Here is a 25285-nt window from a genome sequence, read left to right on the forward strand (position 1 = left end):
TATCTGAAAAATAGTGTGTTTTGTTTTTGTATATATATGAATATATTGGAGACCAAAGTATATAATGCTAGAGGTTTGTTTTTTTACCAAAAAGTTTTCCGCTAGACATATTCAAATATAATGCTTTTTCTTATTTCGCTATTACGTAGGCCTATTAGCGTCACTACGTCATTGTTGTACATGACGTTATAACTGTTGGCAACAGTTAATGATACGCGGCAGAGGATTACAGAAAGAGAAAGAACAATGTTAGTATAAAACCTTCTTTGACTGATTGAAATATATCTTGACATCTTGGCAACTTTGAAAATACATTGCGAATTCAATCCATTGAAATTAAAATTTCACATCAGGAGATTATACATATTACAAAGTGGGGAGAAGAAATTGATTGGTCAGTTCTTTCCCCGCTAGCCAGTACTTGCTTTGTCAGGTGGGGGAAGAAATGGACCAGTCAGTTCTTTCCACCCAGCAAGAACTTGACCTGTCAGGGGGGAGGGGGGAATGATAAATGGGCTACATATTGGTCAAACATTTCCTTTTATGTGTGTGTGGGGGGGGGGGGGGGGGATTATTCATTATATGTTCTTCAAAGTGTCAAAAATATGACTACGTCAGTTCGAGGATTATAAAAGAAAGCCAATTTCAATAAATGGTAGAGAAATGTTCCAGTGAGATAAAACAATTTACTATCAAGTACATGTAATTTGATTTAAAAGTTAAACACATTGTCCAATAAAAAAGAAAAAAAAACCTGACAGACAGTACAAGCGAATGCTTCATTGGTATAAACGTTAATTTAGATATGAATGTGACAATTTTTTTGAATGGGACAACATTTTGATTTTAATGATAAAACATAAATTGCAAGGTTGCTATCATTTTGTTCGACCAACTGATTTGGGATGATTTGACCGTCATGGCATATTAAGCGCATGATTTGACTGAGCATCAGAAGTCTGCGAGAATGTCTATTATAGCTATATGATATCTCCGCGTATTTCTAAATCTTACATCACACGTAGCAGATGTGCTTCTCTGAGTCCTTGAAATGGTTATAAATGTTTTATAATTATTTTACAACTTGGAGGGTTCTAGACAGACAGAACTTTAAAGGTTATGGGCATTTTCAAGAATAGTATTCTATTCATATACGAACGGAAACCGGTCTAGAATTTAGGTGGTGAATCTTTTGTCTATCCAAATGTCCATCGTCACAGTAAAATTTGCCTTTCAGATAAATGCGTGATAACAATTTAAAAACTACGGCCAGTTCGGAAGAATCTGGACTATCTGTTGATGGGGATACAAGAGTCATTTGTGATGTAGATCAACAGCAGAAGGAACCTAGTGATGACTCTATACTGGATACAGTAAGTAGACATTTGTTTTCCTAATTAACGTCGCCCCGTACTTGCTCTATGTGTATTTTATTTGTCTGAACGTGGATTCCATTTGATACTAACAGTAACTTACTCTGCTTAAGCTCGTTCAAGGAGGCGTGACGGGTGTTGCTCATTTCATTACCTTGTGCGGACAACACAGTGGAACCGAGTCTGCTATCATTTTTCTTCATTATGCAACATGAAAAGATATTAATATATAGTTAAGCATTCAGCCACCTTCGTTTATCAAAAGATTAACGACCTTGGCATTATGAATTCAACAATTTATTAAGTTTTGTTTGGTCTAAGATCACACTGACACAAAATGTCATGTGGCATATGGCGACTTTCAAGCTCCTGGTGGTGGAGGAAGACAAAAAATCACCCGACGTTATTTCAAACACGAGTGGTCACATAGGCAGAACTACAGAACTACGGGCCTTCAGTAAGCCATCCGCGCATGAGATCATTCTGCACCCAAAGTGAGGTGTCAAACCCACAGCAATGAGAAGAAAGTAACTTTATGCCAGCGGCCCCAACGACACGGCCAAGGATGCCCGAATTTTATGTTGTACCTAACAGTTGAAAACTACATGATATATTGCAGTTTATTCAATGGGTTACAAAGCCAGACAAGAACAGGAAAGATAGTCTGACAAAACAAAAGGAAAAACAGGATAAAGGGATAAAAAAGCTAAACTTCTTGAAGAAAAGTCGCACTGACAAAGGTAATTAACATGCAGTAATATTTAATACATATTCTCGCATACAAGAGGTCTGTCATTGTTTGTGTCCGGACTTTGCCAGACCTCAGATCGGATGAAATATTACGCAACATATTTCTAGCGTGATTTTTCCGAATACTTGGCTATTGTGAAATGAAAGTATGGCTATATTTATGGTGCCGTATTATATTTTCTTGATGCTAATAGAAACATGGTCGAGCTTTTTTGGCGAAATTCTGCATATCTAACATTAACGTCAGAAAATACAACACTACGTCATTATAATAAAACCAGTCAAAATACTATGTTTTCAGACAACTCATGTTGATTACAAAAATGACCCGAAAAATGTGGATACTTTGGCGGTGGGATGAACAGAACTTAATATTTTATAAATTACAAAGTACAACGCATCGTACATACGCTATACGTGCGTCGCTGTGTACAAATAATCAAAATGCATTATCCAATGTCAAATTTATACTTTATTTATACTCAAAGATGTGAGCGTCACTGTTTAGTTTGCGAACAGAAATACAATATAAGAACAGACAAACAACCAAGCTATTTCGTAAAACTGATGCAGAGAAATGCAGAAATTTATATGGAAAACAAAACTATACGCGCACAAACATGTATTGTGGAATCTGTGCCGTTTCAACAGAATGATCCAACCTGAAATCTGCTAAAAAGGTTAATACCGCTTTAAAACACTCAGACTATATTCAGAAAGTGTGATTTTTACAGGCATAACAAGCGAAGACCTGAATCTCCTCAAAGAACGCCTTTCAAGACTTGAGAGCAATCCGCTGTTACAGAATGTTCATTTTTCCCGCCCATCTACTCCAAAATCGATTCCTAGCACCCGTAAAGACGAAAGTAACACTGAAACAGTATTTGATAGTAAGTACAATGTCAACTGTTTTACTACGCCAAACTCCTAATTCATTATCTCACGGCATTAATACAAGCTTTAAGTGAAGAGAGACTATTTCAAATGCATCATTATTTGCAGAGATAGGATCCTCTCTCCTCGCTTTTCAGGAGGCATCGAATATCAGAGACCTTTATTATAGCTCTTTTATCACTTGTAGCACGCAATGATAAACTAGAAAAAAGGGACAATTAAACGTTTATACTAAGAAACCCTGGAATAGCCCGGTACTGATGTGACAAACATAATTCGTCACAGAATCAAAGTTTTCTTTGATGTTCATGACGTCGTGTGTGTCCATAATATATTTTATGTCAAATCTGTGTACAAGTAGTCATTGCCAGTTGATTTTCGAAAATGCTTTCCAACATTAAGACAAGTACGCCGATACAAAACAAACCAGTGTAATCTTTCAGGCAGAATTTCGAGACTCCTGTCACATGTAATACTAAAAAAAATCTTATGCAACTACATAACCGAACCGTTTCTATTTTTGTCTTGTTTTTAATTGCTTTAATGTCGCACCGACACAATTATCTTTCCAACTTTGATGGTGGACCAGAATGCCCCTCCGTGCATTATTTCATCACAAGCGGTTACCTGGGTAGAACCACCGACCTTCTGAAACCGAGCTGGATGGCTTCCTCACACGGAGAGTTTAACGTCCCGATTAAGACTCGAACCATCGGTGAGGGGCAAGTGATTTTGAAGTCCGCTACCTTTACCACTTGGCCACGAACCCTATACCCAAAAGCAATATACAAACACTAAACATTTATTTGCAATATTGCCAGGATACCGGGTGATGTACCCGTTGATAAGAGTAGAACAACAGCTCGACCATACCAGACGAGTGGTTCGCGATATGCAAGAAAAAGGCGCGAAAAGATCGCGTGTCCGTTCCGTGTCAAAGGTCATGAGGCAAATAGATAACCTGCGCGATCAGCTGTTGCGGATCCTGGGTAACGATGCAGATACAATAGCAAGAATAGGCAATGCAGACGACATGGAACTGTTCTTCCAGAACATTGACGACATTTGTTCTGCTGCACAAGAAATCTCCTTTGAGGAGGAAGGCAACGATGCACTTTGCAGATGTTGCTAGGAAGCAACGGTAAATCAAATGGAATTATCAGCATGAAAGATGGAAAGGTATTTACAAAAAATAGGATAATAATAACTGAAGCTTAGTTTGTAAAGCTTCCTTTAATTTTAAAAATGGTACCTAGAAACGACCTAATTAACATTCAACTTTGAAAGAATACATGTTATGTTTGAGAAGGATAAGAAATTAAGGATTCAGAATATTTGAATGAAACTTAGCACAAATCAACAGATCAGATATCTGAGCTGAAATTTAGCTTTCGGAAAAGGAATGTAGGTTTTTATCAGACAATTATATTGGGTATTGTATGCTGGCACATAGTATGGTGCCAAATTTCTGCACGAGGTAGCTATCGCGATATTTAAACAAGGCCACAACCTGAAAATGTCTCGCCTACAGGAGCTTTGACTCATGAAATAGGTGCAAAATGAGTTTTAAAACTTCTATAGATATCTAGTATCTTCCAAAGTTTCAAAGCCATAATGAGTTATTCGCAATTGTTTAAGCCGTCGCTGTCGCCGCCTCCGGAATTTGAATCTCTTAGTCTCGCTTCAACTAAAAGTGGGCGAGACAAAAACTTTCTTGAAAAAAGCGAAGTTTTCTTAAAAGATTGCCGTCTCAATTGCCGAAAGTTTCCTGGGAGAAAGACTGCGATAATTGCCTTTTCTCGATACTTTTTGCGTAAGTGCCGACAGCTGCCTTTTGTGCTAAAACATTTTCAGGAAATAAAATCTCTGGAAAATATCATTTTATTGATATAATGTTTTCAGAAAAAAACGTCCATATTTCCTGGACAGTTTAGAATGTTATCGCGATAGCTACCTAGCTGTGTCGTGGCAGAAATATGCCATCATAGAACATGTACTTTATGTGTTAACATTGTACTAGCTGTCATTGTGATTGGACAGTGTACTTGTCTGTCAGAAAATTATGATATCTAACCAACATATACAACAGACCAAATAGTTTTAATATTAGATATTTCAACATAATTAAGCCTTGAATAATTAAGAAATTCCGTAAATTTGTCTAAACTTACAAGAACCCGCAAGAGTAGGTAAGTTCCATTATTAGAATCTAGTTTTGTAAGTTAAGCTGTCAGAGAAATAAATAAAAATGAGTGAGAAGTTTCAAAGAAACAGTAGTTTAGGCATAGAAACGCCGGCGAAGTTTTGAAATGTAACAAAGCTGCTGTAACTACACAACAATACACGTTGCCTGTTTTTCAGGTAAAAATGAAAAAGACTGGATCGTCGTCTTGCGATCTTAAGGCTGTCTTCAGTGGCGATCAAAGTAAGTAGTTTGGAAATCCTAAATTTTCGTTACATCAAGTTTGCTGTGTGTGCGTTCGCGTACGTCATGGGCGTAGTTGTTTTGTTTTGTTTTGTTTTAATGACTGTTACATTTCCATTAAACTTTTTTATGTGTATTTAAATACTGGTGTTCATGGTTTCAGAGGGATAGTGTAAAATTAGTTCTACACGGATTTTTGCCCTTTGTAAAACATTACATTTAAAAACTTTATTAGATAACAAACCATGTGTTTGATATTGCTATTTATCAGTGAGTATCAGGATTTGCGCAGCCTAGCCAGTTCAGACCTGTCTGTGTCAAAAAACACGAACTTGACCCAAAGATACTGTCTCAAATTGGAGGCATAAACGTTTTGGTTTTCAGATTCTACTGCGGACAATGCCACCTCTGTCTCATTTAATGGATCAAATATACTATGAAGTATACAAGTTGTTGGCGGGTATAAAAAAAACCAGTGGGTTGTAAGGAGTTCAGAGAGACTACATGCCCGAATAAACTTATAATAATTATATTAAGTTTTTTTTATTTGGGTTTTTTCGGCGCACACGTAATGAAGCAAATGAAACGCACGGCTACTGACTCTGAGGTTTCTTTACCATTAGAGTTTAACTAAAAAAACATTGATTTTCTGTTTGCGCAGTTGTTTAAGAAAGCGTGGAACATTCATTAACGCATTTAAACCCCTCATTAGCAGGTGTGCTTGTTTACTAGTTGTGTAGATATATCTGAACACACAAATACGCACGAATTAATGAAATATGGATTATAGTAAAGAATTTTTCTACTTTGGTAAGTCTTTAGAAATGTGCAAAAATTAATTTTTTATGGAATATTCTTCCATTTTTAAGTTAAAATGGCAGACAGTTTCCTATACATGTATTACTGACACCCTACAGTACCGTAATAATACATGCTTTCACGATGACTGCAGGTAAAATGCATTTTTTTTTGCACGAGAATTTTAAGGTTTGACAGCTATGACACTTTCGTGGGCCACTTTTCGTTTTGTATAAACGATGATTCACTACACCTACAGAGCATTGTATGACTCCCGTTGTTTTCCAAAACCATTCATTTACTTATATTAATGTCTGCCTAGCAATAAAGGATGCTTCTTTAATGCTATCCATCGATAAATAACCAGGATGACGTAGGTCATACCGATGTCTTTAAAAGATGAAAGGGTAATCCATCATTTCACAAGTAAGTTACGACATACATTTCTGTTCCACGTCGCGTTAACAGGAACTTTCTGGTTGAAAATACCAGTTAAAGACTGCCCGATACAGTACCTGCGTTTTAAGAAACAATATAAAGTTGTACGTAACATAGAAAGTCTAAAAGTAATTTTACAATTTCAGACGAGGAGACAGCATCAGGAAGTCATCAATACAGAAATACAAAAGACGGTTCGGAGAAATACAGAAAAAGAGGATCAAAAGATTACATTAGTACTGGAAACGCCGATAAAAGTAAACTTATGTATAGTAAGTACTTTCGTCGGTTAAAGACCCACCACAACCTAGCGACCTACTTTGTCCTCCCACATCAACTTCGTGAAAATCGTTCTGATAATGCTAGAATAATACTTTTTTTTTTATTTAACGTCGCACCGACACATGATAGGTCATATGGCGACTTTCCAGCTTTAATGGTGGAGGAAGACCCCAGGTGCCCCTCCGTGCATTATTTCATCACGAGCGGGCACCTGGGTAGAACCACCGACCTTCCGTACTAGAATAATGCAGCTACACAAGATGACAGGTGAACAATTTAGTTCGTTCCTCCCTGAATTGATGTGTTTTCATAATTTCATTTGCAAACTTATCCAGTCTATCTCTTTTCAGTACAATTTTTAAAGACACAAAATAGGGTTTAAACTCAACTTAATACATCAAATACTGTGCACACTGCTACATCCATAGACATAAGACACTGTCTTGGCCCGATTTTTGCCACTATCAGTTTGTAACTGTAGATGCTTTTATTCCTCTTTTTTTTATGCAAATCATGAATAAATACCACCAAGGGAATACAAAAGAATACAGCCATTCTGTTGTGCACCTTTAATACCATTTTGGCGAGTTTTGTATATCAGTATATTCCGATCACGCGATTTTCATGCATAACTATTTCATATTTTTTAGCATTGAAATATCTGGAAGTGTCCCAAAACTTTTTAAAATAGTTCTAATTACACACGTTAGTGTAACACAATTTATACAGCCTTTGCAAAATTGCCCATATAGAGAGCATTCTACAGACCTTGTCAACGGTCATATTATTTCAAACAAGCGTAGCGCTCATTGTAAGTCGTATCCAAGATGAACAGAAGCCGCGATTTCACAGTGTGAATATTTTCATGCTGTTTACTTTATTTTGATTTGACAGTATATCGAAAATTCCATGACACTGCATTTGCTAATTTTTGGATAAATTGCAAACTTGCGAAACATGGTAACGTAGAGAAAAGCGGTCAGCCAGTCAAATGGGAAGTATAGGGTCATTATTGTCTGTCACTTTATATTGGCGGAGAGCATAAACCGGGAAGGTTGATTCTTTTGACAATCAAATGAAAATTAAACTAGAGCTGTCAGTGAATGTGTTTAAAAGTCCTCAACACAGATCTGATACTAGTTTTATGAAAATCTTTCCAGAAGTTTAGTAGATATAGTGCGGACACGAGAAGAAGGTATATATTACCTTTGGCCTCAAACGTGGCCTTGACCTTTGAACCCAAAGACCTGCGATGTTTAACGCATTTTGTCTTGATGAGGCAAACCATCGATTCTTTTTTAAGACAATCTGTTCACACATTTAGAAATTATGGTGAGGACATCAAATAAAGCGGTTTAAACTTGTACCTAGAGAATTTGGCTGTATTTGATCATCATCATTTTCAGTAATCGCTCACTTTAAAAGTATACCCGCGATTTGATTAAAAAACTATACATGCGCAGCCGCAAGGGACAACAATTTACATCTAAAAGACTAAAACTGTCTTTGTACACAGTTAAAAAAAACTGATGTTGGAGATACGTGTATAGTTAATTGAAAATCCATTAAACAGTTTCGGAGATATGCCTGTTGTTCAAATGACTGTTCCCGAGTAACTTATTATTACATATCAATTACTTTTTGCTGCTTTATAAAGAATATAATTATATAACCAATTTATCAGAGAGTGAAGCTGTCGACAGTTGGTCTGACACCGATACTGATGAGGAGATGTCAGCCGTGGAGAAATATGAAGGTCAGAAGTACAAATGGCCTCTACTCAACACTAATGACGAGAAGCTACTGGAGAAAGAGAAGAAGCTACATACACTGATGACAGAGATAGGTCAGTATTTAACCTTTGTGACCAGTGCAGACTAAGATCTGCACTGTTCGCCATTCAGTCAGTATCTTTTTTTGGTAAGCACCCCTTTTAACAGTTAATGTTACTGTCCAAACTGAAATATGGACAAGTTTATTATAGAAATTTAGCATGGTAGTAGATCCATAATGCCAATCGTCACTTTCCGTTCAATTAAGTATTTCCGACATTCTTCGGTTATGAAAAAGCAAGTTAATGTCGCACCGACACAATTATCTTTCCAACTTTGATGGTGGACCAGAATGCCCCTCCGTGCATTATTTCATCACAAGCGGTTACCTGGGTAGAACCACCGACCTTCTGAAACCGAGCTGGATGGCTTCCTCACACGGAGAGTTTAACGTCCCGATTAAGACTCGAACCATCGGTGAGGGGCAAGTGATTTTGAAGTCCGCTACCTTTACCACTTGGCCACGAACCCTATACCAACAGCATATACAAACACTAAAACATTTATTTGCAATATTGCCAGGATACCGGGTGATGTACCTGTTGATAAGAGTAGAACAACAGCTCGACCATACCAGACGAGTGGTTCGCGATATGCAAGAAAAAGGCGCGAAAAGATCGCGTGTCCGTTCCGTGTCAAAGGTCATGAGGCAAATAGATAACCTGCGCGATCAGCTGTTGCGGATCCTGGGTAACGATGCAGATACAATAGCAAGAATAGGCAATGCAGACGACATGGAACTGTTCTTCCAGAACATTGACGACATTTGTTCTGCTGCACAAGAAATCTCCTTTGAGGAGGAAGGCAACGATGCACTTTGCAGACTGTTGCTAGGAAGCAACGGTAAATCAAATGGAATTATCAGCATGAAAGATGGAAAGGTATTTACAAAAAATAGGATAATAATAACTGAAGCTTAGTTTGTAAAGCTTCCTTTAATTTGAAAAATGGTACCTAGAAACGACCTAATTAACATTCAACTTTGAAAAGAATACATGTTATGTTTGAGAAGGATAAGAAATTAAGGAATCAGAATATTTGAATGAAACTTAGCACAAATCAACAGATCAGATATCTGAGCTGAAATTTAGCTTTCGGAAAAGGAATGTAGGTTATATCAGACAATTATATTGGGTATTGTATGCTGGCACATAGTATGGTGCCAAATTTCTGCCACGAGGTAGCTATCGCGATATTTAAACAAGGCCACAACCTGAAAATGTCTCGCCTACAGGAGCTTTGACTCATGAAATAGGTGCAAAATGAGTTTTAAAACTTCTATAGATATCTAGTATCTTCCAAAGTTTCAAAGCCATAATGAGTTATTCGCAATTGTTTAAGCCGTCGCTGTCGCCGCCTCCGGAATTTGAATCTCTTAGTCTCGCTTCAACTAAAAGTGGGCGAGACAAAAACTTTCTTGAAAAAAGCGAAGTTTTCTTAAAAGATTGCCGTCTCAATTGCCGAAAGTTTCCTGGTAGAAAGACTGCGATAATTGCCTTTTCTCGATACTTTTTGCGTAAGTGCCGACAGCTGCCATTTTGTGCTAAAACATTTTCAGGAAATAAAATCTCTGGAAAATATCATTTATTGATATAATGTTTTCAGAAAAAACGTCCATATTTCCTGGACAGTTTAGAATGTTATCGCGATAGCTACCTAGCTGTGTCGTGGCAGAAATATGCCATCATAGAACATGTACTTTATGTGTTAACATTGTACTAGCTGTCATTTGTGATTGGACAGTGTACTTGTCTGTCAGAAAATTATGATATCTAACCAACATATACAACAGACCAAATAGTTTTAATATTAGATCATTTCAACATAATTAAGCCTTGAATAATTAAGAAATTCCGTAAATTTGTCTAAACTTACAAGAACCCGCAAGAGTAGGTAAGTTCCATTATTAGAATCTAGTTTTGTAAGTTAAGCTGTCAGAGAAATAAATAAAAATGAGTGAGAAGTTTCAAAGAAACAGTAGTTTAGGCATAGAAACGCCGGCGAAGTTTTGAAATGTAACAAAGCTGCTGTAACTACACAACAATACACGTTGCCTGTTTTTCAGGTAAAAATGAAAAAGACTGGATCGTCGTCTTGCGATCTTAAGGCTGTCTTCAGTGGCGATCAAAGTAAGTAGTTTGGAAATCCTAAATTTTCGTTACATCAAGTTTGCTGTGTGTGCGTTCGCGTACGTCATGACGTAGTTGTTTTGTTTTGTTTTGTTTTAATGACTGTTACATTTCCATTAAACTTTTTTATGTGTATTTAAATACTGGTGTTCATGGTTTCAAGAGGGATAGTGTAAAATTAGTTCTACACGGATTTTTGCCCTTTGTAAAACATTACATTTAAAATCTTTATTAGATAACAAACCATGTGTTTGATATTGCTATTTATCAGTGAGTATCAGGATTTGCGCAGCCTAGCCAGTTCAGACCTGTCTGTGTCAAAAAACACGCACTTGACCCAAAGATACTGTCTCAAATTGGAGGCATAAACGTTTTGGTTTTCAGATTCTCTGCGACAATGCCACCTCTGTCTCATTTAATGGATCAAATATACTATGAAGTATACAAGTTGTTGGCGGGGTATAAATAAAACCAGTGGGTTGTAAGGAGTTCAGAGAGACTACATGCCCGAATAAACTTATAATAATTATATTAAGTTTTTTTTTATTTGGGTTTTTTCGGCGCACACGTAATGAAGCAAATGAAACGCACGGCTACTGAACTCTGAGGTTTCTTTACCATTAGAGTTTAACTAAAAAAACATTGATTTTCTGTTTGCGCAGTTGTTTAAGAAAGCGTGGAACATTCATTAACGCATTCTAAACCACTCATTAGCAGGTGTGCTTGTTTACTAGTTGTGAGATATATCTGAACACACAAATACGCACGAATTAATGAAATATGGATTATAGTAAAGAATTTTTCTACTTTGGTAAGTCTTTAGAAATGTGCAAAAATTAATTTTTATGGAAATATTCTTCCATTTATTAAGTTAAAATGGCAGACAGTTTCCTATACATGTATTACTGACACCCTACAGTACCGTAATAATACATGCTTTCACGATGACTGCAGGTAAAATGCATTTTTTTTTGCACGAGAATTTTAAGGTTTGACAGCTATGACACTTTCGTGGGCCACTTTTCGTTTTGTATAAACGATGATTCACTACACCTACAGAGCATTGTATGACTCCTGTTGTTTTCCAAAACCATTCATTTACTTATATTAATGTCTGCCTAGCAATAAAGGATGCTTCTTTAATGCTATCCATCGATAAATAACCAGGATGACGTAGGTCATACCGATGTCTTTAAAAGATGAAAGGGTAATCCATCATTTCACAAGTAAGTTACGACATACATTTCTGTTCCACGTCGCGTTAACAGGAACTTTCTGGTTGAAAATACCAGTTAAAGACTGCCCGATACAGTACCTGCGTTTTAAGAAACAATATAAAGTTGTACGTAACATAGAAAGTCTAAAAGTAATTTTACAATTTCAGACGTGGAGACAGCATCAGGAAGTCATCAATACAGAAATACAAAAGACGGTTCGGAGAAATACAGAAAAAGAGGATCAAAAGATTACATTAGTACTGGAAACGCCGATAAAAGTAAACTTATGTATAGTAAGTACTTTCGTCGGTTAAAGACCCACCACAACCTAGCGACCTACTTTGTCCTCCCACATCAACTTCGTGAAAATCGTTCTGATAATGCTAGAATAATACTTTTTTTTTATTTAACGTCGCACCGACACATGATAGGTCATATGGCGACTTTCCAGCTTTAATGGTGGAGGAAGACCCCAGGTGCCCCTCCGTGCATTATTTCATCACGAGCGGGCACCTGGGTAGAACCACCGACCTTCCGTACTAGAATAATGCAGCTACACAAGATGACAGGTGAACAATTTAGTTCGTTCCTCCCTGAATTGATGTGTTTTCATAATTTCATTTGCAAACTTATCCAGTCTATCTCTTTTCAGTACAATTTTTAAAGACACAAAATAGGGTTTAAACTCAACTTAATACATCAAATACTGTGCACACTGCTACATCCATAGACATAAAGACACTGTCTTGGCCCGATTTTTGCCACTATCAGTTTGTAACTGTAGATGCTTTTATTCCTCTTTTTTTTATGCAAATCATGAATAAATACCACCAAGGGAATACAAAAGAATACAGCCATTCTGTTGTGCACCTTTAATACCATTTTGGCGAGTTTTGTATATCAGTATATTCCGATCACGCGATTTTCATGCATAACTATTTCATATTTTTTAGCATTGAAATATCTGGAAGTGTCCCAAAACTTTTTAAAATAGTTCTAATTACACACGTTAGTGTAACACAATTTATACAGCCTTTGCAAAATTGCCCATATAGAGAGCATTCTACAGACCTTGTCAACGGTCATATTATTTCAAACAAGCGTAGCGCTCATTGTAAGTCGTATCCAAGATGAACAGAAGCCGCGATTTCACAGTGTGAATATTTTCATGCTGTTTACTTTATTTTGATTTGACAGTATATCGAAAATTCCATGACACTGCATTTGCTAATTTTTGGATAAATTGCAAACTTGCGAAACATGGTAACGTAGAGAAAAGCGGTCAGCCAGTCAAATGGGAAGTATAGGGTCATTATTGTCTGTCACTTTATATTGGCGGAGAGCATAAACCGGGAAGGTTGATTCTTTTGACAATCAAATGAAAATTAAACTAGAGCTGTCAGTGAATGTGTTTAAAAGTCCTCAACACAGATCTGATACTAGTTTTATGAAAATCTTTCCAGAAGTTTAGTAGATATAGTGCGGACACGAGAAGAAGGTATATATTACCTTTGGCCTCAAACGTGGCCTTGACCTTTGAACCCAAAGACCTGCGATGTTTAACGCATTTTGTCTTGATGAGGCAAACCATCGATTCTTTTTTAAGACAATCTGTTCACACATTTAGAAATTATGGTGAGGACATTAAATAAAGCGGTTTGATCTTGTAACTAGATAATTTGGTTGTATTTGATCATCATTTTCAGTAATCGCTCACTCTAAAAGTATACCCGCGATTTGATTAAAAAACTATACATGCGCAGCCGCAAGGGACAACAATTTACATCTAAAAGACTAAAACTGTCTTTGTACACAGTTAAAAAAAACTGATGTTGGAGATACGTGTATAGTTAATTGAAAATCCATTAAACAGTTTCGGAGATATGCCTGTTGTTCAAATGACTGTTCCCGAGTAACTTATTATTACATATCAATTACTTTTTGCTGCTTTATAAAGAATATAATTATATAACCAATTTATCAGAGAGTGAAGCTGTCGACAGTTGGTCTGACACAGATACTGATGAGGAGATGTCAGCCGTGGAGAAATGTGAAGGTCAGAAATACAAATGGCCTCTACTCAACACTAATGACGAGAAGCTACTGGAGAAAGAGAAGAAGCTACATACACTGATGACAGAGATAGGTCAGTATTTAACCTTTGTGACCAGTGCAGACTAAGATCTGCACTGTTCGCCATTCAGTCAGTATCTTTTTTTGGTAAGCACCCCTTTTAACAGTTAATGTTACTGTCCAAACTGAAATATGGACAAGTTTATTATAGAAATTTAGCATGGTAGTAGATCCATAATGCCAATCGTCACTTTCCGTTCAATTAAGTATTTCCGACATTCTTCGGTTATGAAAAAGCAAGTTTCTACGGCGAAGTAGCACACAATGATGCTTGTTCCCGTGGAAATTGCAGATTGTTTTAATGAGTCCACTACCACTACTGTATGTTAAACAGAGTAACAAATCTGAGTTACATTGAAAATTAATTTCTTGCAACTGAGTTTAAAATGGCAAAAATGGAAATTTAACCATTTCGATACAGTTTAAATGAATGTCTTTCTACAACTATTGGAAGAAATAGATAAAGCGAAGAACTAACTCCAGAAATATACTTTTTACTTGAAAACTAAAACATGTTTCGTCCATTGGACTTCATCAGAGTATAATAACAAAATAGTATGACGTCACAGGAAAGTACGACGTCAAAAGACGTTACCCATTTTGGCGTAATATTCACATATAGTTTAGGATCAAAAATAGATACTTATTCCCTGCAAAAATTGCACAGCAAAAATAATATTAATACAAGCAAGGAAAACTAACTTATATGCAAAAATACATTAGGAAGAATCTGTGTGAAAAAATGAAAGACTAAAATAATATTTTAGCATTCATGCCATGAGGCCAGGCTGTATTCAATGTATGAATCCAACGAGTCTCTTTCAAGAGCCTTAACCAGTCATTTTTTACCAAGTCGATTGGCATGAAAGAAAAATCACTAACAGAGTGATTTTCAGAATTGAAATGTTCAGATACATTTGTAGGAGTATCAGGAAAATGTCTGATATCAAATTACAACTATTGGCAAAAATTCTAAAACATGCACATCTTATCAGTTTCTGGTTAGAAGGGTTTCCACTTTTAAGTCATTGCATCATTTTAATTTAGATCAACTTTGGCATAATGATCAAGTATTTTATAATAACATTATAAAATCCAAAACTTGCTTTGTCTTCATTAAGGGACTCGGAATATCAACTAAAAAGTAAATTCTAGTATAAAACTACTGTTATTGTCACTTTTTTGGGGGGTGTTTTAACAGGAGAGAAAACGTGTGTTAACAGAGAGATTCTCGCTCCCACGTGCTGTTATAGGAATAAGGTCAGTAATTCGGTCGAAAATGTGCTTCCGTGGTGTAGTCGAAAGAAGTCCATAATAAATAGATCCTAATTTTCCCATTTTCTGCGCAAATTCGTGTAGAACGAGCGCTTTAATCACACTTTTTCGCTACTAGAATACATTCTGCATGAAATGAGACGGTTTTCATGTTCATACAACCCACACGGCAAGTTTTGCAGATCGAAACCGGAAGTAGGTGTTTATTGCGCGGAGGAGAGCAAATATGCGCCATTTTTAGGGTAGCAGACCACAACTGACTGGCATTTCACTAGGAACTATTCAACCCCCTATTTTCTTTTCATTTTTTCGTTAATTTGTGATAGAACTTTCATGAAAAATTGGTGCAGGAAAAAGTGATGTTCTCTAAAGATACGTAAAGACGACATGAAGTTGTCGTTTTTTATATGAAACAAAGAAGGATTTGAATTACTGACCTTTAACCTATAACACCCTTTTATATATGCGCGTTCCGTGGCAAAGTGTAAACGTATTACGGCACCAAAACGGATAATTCAAAAGGAAATGACGTAAATGTGAAAAAACAACGTAGACTTTTCCGCACATTTCATGGAAATTTAATGACGTTGAGGGACGGTATATTCATTTACCTGGTTTTTTTACGCGGTTTATGCTAGACTAGCGTTAGCGCATGTTCTTTTCGTGTTTTAACATCTTTAGAATCCCACGGGAGTCGTTGGTACCCTCGTCATAACGGGCTCGAGTACCAACCAATCCCTCGGGATTCTGCATATGTTATAACACGAAAAATACATCCGTTATCCCTACATAAACATTGTGGTATTTACTTTCAAACATTATTAATATAAAGTCACTCTCATCCATCAGGTGTTCTTCTCAGCCCTTCCGAGACAAACTTACACCTGGTAAGCGAGAATGATACTGGTAAATTGATTTTATTTCAGACGAGCTGATGGACGACGTTGGCCTCACAGACAAGAAGGCACACAGCAATGGTATCACATATGAGGTACTCATGATGGGAAGTGGTGAAATGACAAAAGCTACAGAAAAGAAAGAAACAAAACAGCAGAAAATCAAGAAATTTGAGACAAATCCAGACAAATTCAAGGGAGCTAAATCTGTAAATCCCAATATGACACGTGGTGCAAAGGCAGTAAAGAAGTCTAAAAGCCAGTCTGATCAGTTTGTAGAGGAATTTGACAAACTGCTCAATGAATGTGAGAACAAAAAATAAATATCCGGCAAAATGTTGATGTGTTCATTTCTTTACAAAGGGGTATAGATGTGTATAAGCATTCATGGCAGAGTGCTAAACTTAATCTTTATATGAATGATTTCTTCAAGTCAAATTGGTTTTGGGCGTTAGTTACACTGTAGTAAGGAATAAGCCATTTCAGGTCAGTGTAGCTGCAACTCCTCAAGATTTCACCCCTTTTAAGTAAAGCATACGGCCACCAATGGTAACGCTGATCTTGGATAAATCCATCTAGGATCATGCGTAAGTATTCATGTAGGGTTTTTAAACTGTAGCTCCTCATCAAAAGAAAACAGACATACCCTACTTGTCTATATTGCATAATGGTTAACACAAAAGGACCTTTGAAAATCAAACTAAAGCTTTTAATGTATTTTCCCCATAGAAGATAATTGCAAAATGTCATAAATGATAACAAAAAATATTTACTGGGTCGGATTAAAATTTCAAGTAATTAAGAGGGTTTTTATTATCATAACCCACAACAGATAATTTTTTTAAAAACTTTTACAGACTTTTAAAAATACTTTTACAGAAGCTGAATGCAGATTGACAGTAAAGGCAAGACGGCATGTCTCCCATGCAATGGGTAGACATGCTGAGAAATGATTCCATTTTGTGGGCATGAAATTTTTATGGTTTTGACCAAACAGCTATTTTGTGGACATGAAAATTCTCATGGTTTTGATCAAGAAGCTATTTTGTGGACATGATAAATAGCTATTTCGTGGGATAAGAATTCGTTCAGATTTTGTTTTTCTGAAGATAAAATGAATGGGAATTTTACTTTAATGCAACCATTAAATCCACAGGATTTAGTTCTCCATATTCATGATTTCACAGTGATACATTTTGCTAAAATCAATGGAATAATGTAACATATAAAGATAGAAATTTAGATGGCACACTAACTGTAATCTTTAGCCTAAAACGCATAACTGAATTTTCAGCTTGCATCCTGAAGCACTTGAAAGAAAACACTTGTACAGTTATTAAGCATTTATTATTTCAACACTAAAAACAACACATTTCTTCAACAACTTCACAGAATCAAAGATAGACAGCAACAGAACAAATGACTGTTAAATCTTTGAAACTTTTCTTTACAGTGCAGATACAAAGCAGTATCACACTTTCTTTGTATTAGCCATCACTGATAACAGCACTGACAATCCAACCATGACTACATTTTTTTATATGACTTAACTGTTTTTATGGCTGTCAAGTGGAATGACTGCTTTTATATTATACTGTTTCTTTTTTTCAGGCAAGCTAGAAGTTTGTCATAAATCACTTTCAAGCTGGCATTTTACGAATCCAGTAATGCTGTCAAACTAAAAAGTACATGGTTGTGACTCAAATAGTGTACAAACTCGAGACATCCTTGCTAAGCAGCTGACAACGACCAAAATATCTCCTATCTGCAGATGCAGGTACTGAGCAGCATGTGTACTGTTTAACAACTGTTTGAATAACTTTTGACTTTAATCTCCAGAAATTTCTTTGAAATTGAATGTTCCCTTTAACAGTCTACATGCTGGAAGCTGTGTGGCATCTGCAGGTATGGTGTATGGTCCCTGGTCTCCCATATATACAGATCTACATTACTGTTAAGGTCTAAATTCTTATATTAATTTTTGACTGTTTAAGCACCCTAAATATCAATGCACTAACTAATTGCCCAAAATTGTTTTAGTATGATAAATGCTGCCATTCAGTCCCCCTTTCCAATTTTTATATGTCATCTCTTAGTTTTTACATCTGACAGTAAGCAATGCTTATTGCACATTTGTTTTTTTTAATACTATTAGGAAAATATGCTTCTTTGTTGGGTTTAATGTCACACCGACACAATTACAAGACTAGCCGCAATTTTCCAGCTTTTGATTGTGGAGGAAGACCCCAGATGTCCCTCCTGGCATTATTTTAGGCACAGATAGACACAGGGTGGAACCACTGACCTTCCATAACCCAGCTGGATGATTTCCCTAAATGAAAGAATTTTACACCCAAAGGAAATGACGAAAGACAGCTGCATCTATACTAACAGCCAATAGTTGAATTAAAGCTAATTTTATTCGCAAAAAAATCTTAAAAGCCACAGCTTTAAAGGCCTAGGCAACTTGAAAGTTATTAAACCTTTCCCAGCAAACATTGCTAACAGTTAATCAGGACAAAGTACACTAACAGTAGTCAAACCTGCCCTAAGAGCCACCTGTATTGACAGTATTAAGCAAACAATTAGCCTTAAACAGTCAGTCAGCTAAATTCAGAAATAACACTTTTTGATCTTATTCCAACTTATCTTAAGCAGCCACCTGCCTTTAGCAGCCACACTTTAAAATAAAGGTTTGAATGTACAATCAAAACTGGCATTTTTTCAGTAAGTGTTCTATTTAAGAAGTTTCTGTTAACTTCCAGACAAAGTATATAATGTATTCGAACAGGATTCTATTTTTTTTCCTATAAAAAAAGAAGACTTAAAATAACTGTGTTATTATGCAACAAATCACTGTTTGTACATCACAATTATATTCATTGCTTCAAACTTCTAATCGGCATGCTGGAAGAGAAACACGCACAAAATAGCCGAATATTTGGTGGATGTTTTAAAGGATTCACACAATAATTTTTGATGATGTTTTAGAATTGGAATGAATTGGAATGATATATCTCAATCAGTATTTGCTTTTGAGTAAAATCAGTATTTGTTCATATTATTATATCATTTGGGTTGCACTCTCCTGATATACTTCCTATGCAGCTTATCTCCAAACAATGATTTTATTCAACAGCAAATCACTGTTATCATTATTTCTTAAAAAGAAGTTATAGGAATACCTGTAAGTTAATTGCTGTTAATATTTCTGAAATGAGAAATATGAAAAATAAATAATGAAACTAAAATTACAAAGGATACGGCAGTCGTAAGATCCACAGTGAGCCTGGGCTCAGATCAATCTCTTCTCCTACCCCTGGATGAAATATAGGACATGGGTGGGGTGATGGCTGAATTAATGGATTCACACTAACCCTTAAGGGTCCATCTGGTGTGACTACATATATCCTCATCATCTGAGCCATATAACCTTTTGATGACCTGAAAAATAGAAATGTTTAGCTTGTACCTATTGTATTAGAAACAAATGCAGCTTGGAAGACTGTAACCTTAAATATAACTGACCTCTGTAATTAACAAAGTATGATAAAATACACCTAATTAAAATGAGAATACATAATCTGGTCTTAAATAACTGCCCAAATTTATGTACATCTGTTTTGCTAGGTTTTGTCATTGATGTGAAACTTTTACATGGTTGAGGAAGACAATGTATGCCTACAGACTTTAAAGGTAGTCAATCACATTTAAACAACATTTTATGACATTTTTTACTTGTTGTATATTCTGGTAGAGAATTATTTAAGGAACAAAAAGACCGATTACATAGAGTTAGATTCCTGTTTGAAATGTATATTTTATTATTTTTATAAAATTTTGTAATTACTCCCCTTTAATATGAAAGTATATAAAAAGCTGGGTATTTCTTTTTATTTCGATACAATGTCTAGTTTTACATTTGCATTTGATAGACATATCAACTATTGAACAATCTGAACCAAAATGCAAGTTTTAAAGCTGTGTGTAGCTTCTGAATTCATTTATTTCCAATCTATCTTGGTTGCGCAACCAAGATAGGCAAAGGGAGGTAATAATAATTTTTCAAACTTGCGTTTCTAATGAATTCCATCTAAATACATAATTTTTAATGCAAATATTTTACAAATATATTAAATATGTCTAATATTTATACATTTCCTTAGGCAAAGTATGTTTATCAAATTTATACTTATGATAAAATAACTCTATCTTGGTTGGGCAACCAGGATAGGAAAATGAAATTTTAAAAATACCTCCAGCGAAAATCTAATTTGTATTAAGTGTTAAGTGAACATAAATGAGTGTAAATGATCAGATGCTAAAGTTTCGAACAAATCCGTTACATGGCCAAAATCTGATTATCCACCTTTGTCACAAGCTGACATTTCGGAAAGGAAACCTCTACTTCCTCCTTACATAGCAGAATATCCAAGTATAATTCTGAACCTGTAGCAGTGAGCAATACAGAAGATTAAAAGTCATCACCCTACACCACTGTGCCATGCACACTGTGAAAAAAGCTTACCTGCAGTGACAAGGGCAGTACAGGGGCATATCTAAGTTCACAAGCTTGTTTGCATTGTCCTGTAATATAAATATTATTCATAAAAATAGATCAGAACAACTAAATTATCTTATATAGACTGAATTGTCTGATGTGACTATCATCAGGCATAAATTTATGGGAAAAGATCAAAATGAGACTTAAACATATAAGTGGCGTATTGTCCAATCTTTAAAGAGCTCAACTGAAGTGAAACATTTTTCTCAATCTAAATTACCCTGACTGTACTTGCAGAGGTAAAACCCCTCAAGTATTATCTCCCTTGACTTGGACACACTAGCAGAGGTAGAAAACCACAAGTATTATCTAACATGCCTTGCATATGCTTGCAGAGGTAGAACTCAAGTACCATCTTGCCTGCCTTGGACATACTGATAGTAGAACTCCAAGTATTGATTTAGACATGTTGACAGAGGTAAAACACCTCTAGTTTTATCTCCCATGACTTGAACATGCACAACTAGAGGTAGAACCCCTCAAGTATTATCTCACATGCTTTGGACAAACTAGCAGAGGTAAAACTTCTCAAGTATTCTCTCAAATGTCATTGAAACACTAGCAGAGGCAGAACTTCAGTTTTATCTCACATGCCAGGAAACATTGGCAGAGGTAGAACATCATGTATTATCTCACATGCACTGGACAATCTGGCAGAGGTAGAAATCCTTGAGTACTATCTCACTTGCTTTGGACAAACTGGCAGAGAAAAACCTCCTGATTGAAGTATTATCTCAAATACCTTAGACAAACTGGCAGAGGTAGAACTCCTCAAGTATTAATTTATCACACATACCTTCACTGTACTGGTACTAGAGACCTTGATTATTTTCTCAGGTCCACTACAGAAGAACCTATGACCTCTGGGACATTCATATTCCTCTCCTATATACACTCGTAGATTAACCTCTGTTAGTTCTGCAAATAGCGAATACATATGGCTGTGTTACCTGAATTTTTTCCACTTCCTTTTTAAAGAGAACACTGCAGTTTGTTGCTATAAACAATGGCTTTTCTATACTTAAACATATGGGGCTATTTTTTGAGTGAGTACATTTGCATTTAAAACATGAATTCTGGCTTTCAACTTCTAAAACAAGAGCTGTCACTAATGGTGACAAATGCCCCCTCAGCGCCTTGACCTTTGACCTGGTGACCCTAAAGTCAGTAGGGGTCATGTACTCAATAAGTACTATCAGCATGTGAAGTTTGAAGGTCCTGGATGCAGTGGTTCGCAAGTAAAGTACCTTCATGCAAAAAGTTAACGTTTGACCTGGTGACCTTGACCTTTGACCTGGTGCCCCCAATGTAAGTAGGGGTCATGTACTCAATAAGTTCTATCAGCATGTGAAGTTTGAAGGTCCTGGGTGCAGTGGTTCGCTAGTAAAGTGCCTTCATGCAAAAAGTTAACGTGACGAACGAACGAACAGACAACAGTTGAAAACTAATGTGCCTCCCTTTGGGGGAATAAAAACCATTTAAATTTCTTTCAAGGACATAAGCAATACAATACTCTTACAACATCTAAAGCCAGTCACTATTTATGTTTTAGAACAATGAAAGAAATAATAAACAGTAGAAACGGAATTTGCCATTTTCTCACAGAATCATTACTTACTATATGGAACAGTCAGTATATGCAATAGGCAGATGCAGAACATTTGACAAAATATTGCTCTGCTTGTTTATATACCTTTCCCTCTAGTTCCTTTCTTTTGTTTTCCTTTCTTGCCGGAAGTTTCTCCAACAGTTGGCCATTTATCTCTCTCAGCCTGTACAGTTATATCCCACGGTAATAAGAAGTTACTTCCACTCAAAAATCCTGGCAAGTCTAAACCTGTCGATGCAAGCAGTTTTAATTAAAGTAACAAGTGTCAAATACACCTTTACATTAATATCAAATTCTAGAAAGATCTGTACCTCAGCATTAAGGTAATGCTGTAATGAGAATCAGGGATTTCCATGAGATTAAATTTTGTATGTTCCTGCCAAAGAATGCCGAAATCACATACTGAGAATAGTTAATCAAACATAAACTTTCAACTGCCATTATTGGTCCACAACCTCATTTCTACAAAGGTCTTGCATTACACTTCATACTTAGTCAAGTTGAATACATTTTCTGTAGAGAGATCACCATGTTCTGTTAAAACAGTTTAATAAACTATAAATACTTCTATATATGATGTCCAACTTGAGGCATCTGAAATTTAAGCACATACACTCACACACACATATGCATCTAACTTATCAAAATTGTAATACCCAGTAACATGTGAAATGATGGAAGTTGTTACAAATATTGTATACGAATAATGAATTTATTAATCTGACAAATAGTAATTTGTGTCACAGCAATCAGATGCCAGCCAAAACTGATGAGATGGTGCGAGATATTTACCAATAGATTTAACTTCCCCAAGTAATATCCATCTTTAAAGCTTAAACTCGTGTTCAATTACCAGTCTCACATCATAAGAGAAATCTGTCAACAACATTGTCTCAATCGACGGACAAAGAGTCAGACAATTTTTAGCAAATACAGTAAAATCTGCTTGAACGGTCAACTCAATTAAGCAGCCAACCTGTCTTAAGCAGCCAATGTCTCATTTCCCAAAATGGTCATTCATTCTATAAAGCAGCCACTTTTTCCCACTCCCATGGCTGGTTGCTTAAGACAGGTTTTACTGCATACGGTTTACTGTGCAGTTTAACACTTAGTCTATCGTTAATTATTACATACCTTGTGTATGACTGTAGAGGGTAGATTTACCAAGACAGATCAGCGACCAGGATGGAAACTTGGGTAGAAGACCTACAGGAGATTCTGTATGGATCATTCCAGGAAGATATTCTGTTGTGGAGTGTTGTCTCAATGGTGCTGGACTTACTGTAATTAAAATAATCTGTTTGATCCTTCTTAAATACCAGGTTATACCTTTGATATTGCATATCAATCTAAAAAACTCATATTGTGCTTTGAGAAATAAATACTCTTTTCATCATCATACTAGATTTGAAGTGAACTTAAACTACTACTAGTTTACTGAAATATTAAACCTGTCTTGCAAACGACTGAAAAACAACAATGAAATTTAGCAGATGATGAACAATTCCACTAAGAAAACTTGCATACTGTACAAAGTAGTACAGGCTATTTGCAGACAACCTTGGACTGCACAGTAAGTTGTAATGGAGGTATGCTCTAAATTACTAGTGAACACTACGATTTCAAAAGAAACAACAGCTGTCAGTGGACAGCGCGTTCGACTACTCTCAGTGCTTGATAGTATAATATAAGCAATGAGCAAAATTTTAACATTACTATAAGCATATTCTAAGTCAAAAAGGGGCCATAATTCAGTCAAAATGCTTGATAGAGTTGCCTCCTCCTTTTTACAGACTGGGGTCATGATGGTAAACAAGTATGCAAAATATGAAAGCAATATCTCAATGGACTTTGAAAATATTTGAGGTGGTACGCAAACTTTAATATTTATTCTAAGTTGAAAAGGGGCCATAATTCAGTCAAAATGCTTGATAGAGTTGCCTCCTCCTTTTTACAGACAGGGGTCATGATGGTAAACAAGTATGCAAAATATGAAAGCAATATCTCAATGGACTTTGAAAGTATTTGGGGTGGTACGCAAACTTTAATATTTATTCTAAGTCGAAAAGGGGCCATAATTCAGTCAAAATGCTTGATAGAGTTGCCTCCTCCTTTTTACAGACTTGGATCATGATGGTAAACAAGTATACAAAATATGAAAGCAATATCTCAATGGACTTTGAAAGTATTTGGGGTGGTACGCAAACTTTAACATTTATTCTAAGTCGAAAAGGGGCCATAATTCAGTCAAAATGCTTGACAGAGTTGCCTCCTCTTTTTTACAGACTGGGGTCATGATGGTAAACAAGTATGCAAAATATTAAAGCAATATCTCAATGGACTTGAAAATATTTGGCGTGGTACGCAAACTTTAACATTTGTGTGACGCTCACGCTAATGCTCACGCCGACGCCGGGGCGAGTAGGATAGCTCCCCTATTCTTCGAATAGTCGAGCTAAAAAAAAACTACACAAATATAAATTCTACACATTGACCTGGTGTTGTGGGTGACTGAGCTTCTGGCTGATCTGGATTAGGTGTTGCATCTTGTTCAGGCAGAGGACTGCAGTTACTCTGTCCTCCATGTGCAAACAAATCACTGCCTCCTGACTGACCTGAATATTTATATACAAGAGCTGATTGGATATTTATAAACTAGAGCTGCTTTTG

General features: G+C 36.1%; 2 protein-coding genes across 3 annotated transcripts in view; one reads left to right on the forward strand and one right to left on the reverse strand.

The window, feature by feature from the left end:
* Positions 1–163: 163 nt before the first annotated feature.
* Positions 164–16782, forward strand: LOC123526805 (uncharacterized). The gene is made up of 9 exons (XM_053523341.1): positions 164–248; positions 1238–1373; positions 1993–2113; positions 2858–3013; positions 9315–9673; positions 10858–10921; positions 12306–12431; positions 14123–14284; positions 16473–16782. Exons 2-9 carry the CDS (start codon positions 1242–1244, stop codon positions 16763–16765), a joined length of 1413 nt encoding a protein of 470 aa, XP_053379316.1. The 5' UTR covers positions 164–248; positions 1238–1241; the 3' UTR covers positions 16766–16782.
* A 985-nt stretch (positions 16783–17767) lies between these two features.
* Positions 17768–25285, reverse strand: part of LOC128548472 (nonsense-mediated mRNA decay factor SMG8-like) — a 43855-nt gene continuing 36337 nt past the window's right edge. For both annotated transcript variants that reach the window (XM_053523344.1, XM_053523343.1), the window contains 7 exons: positions 25111–25230; positions 23750–23896; positions 22700–22843; positions 21803–21924; positions 20971–21029; positions 19707–19886; positions 17768–18385 (listed from right to left, as the gene is read on the reverse strand). In XM_053523344.1, the coding sequence (XP_053379319.1) occupies positions 18271–18385; positions 19707–19886; positions 20971–21029; positions 21803–21924; positions 22700–22843; positions 23750–23896; positions 25111–25230 (887 nt within the window). In that variant the 3' untranslated portion in view covers positions 17768–18270. The remainder of the gene's footprint in view (positions 18386–19706; positions 19887–20970; positions 21030–21802; positions 21925–22699; positions 22844–23749; positions 23897–25110; positions 25231–25285) is intronic.

Source organism: Mercenaria mercenaria, chromosome 14, assembly GCF_021730395.1.
Source record: "Mercenaria mercenaria strain notata chromosome 14, MADL_Memer_1, whole genome shotgun sequence".
NCBI lineage: Eukaryota > Metazoa > Mollusca > Bivalvia > Venerida > Veneridae > Mercenaria > Mercenaria mercenaria.

What these genes read in the sequence shown, in the direction of transcription:
- LOC123526805 (XM_053523341.1), top strand. Translation starts at nt 1,242, where the DNA reads ATGCGTGATAACAATTTAAAAACTACGGCCAGTTCGGAAGAATCTGGA. An exon ending in TGTCTTCAGTGGCGATCAAA is followed by an intron (nt 10,922 to 12,305) that starts GTAAGTAGTTTG and finishes TTACAATTTCAG; the next exon opens with ACGTGGAGACAGCATCAGGA. An exon ending in TAAAAGTAAACTTATGTATA is followed by an intron (nt 12,432 to 14,122) that starts GTAAGTACTTTC and finishes CCAATTTATCAG; the next exon opens with AGAGTGAAGCTGTCGACAGT.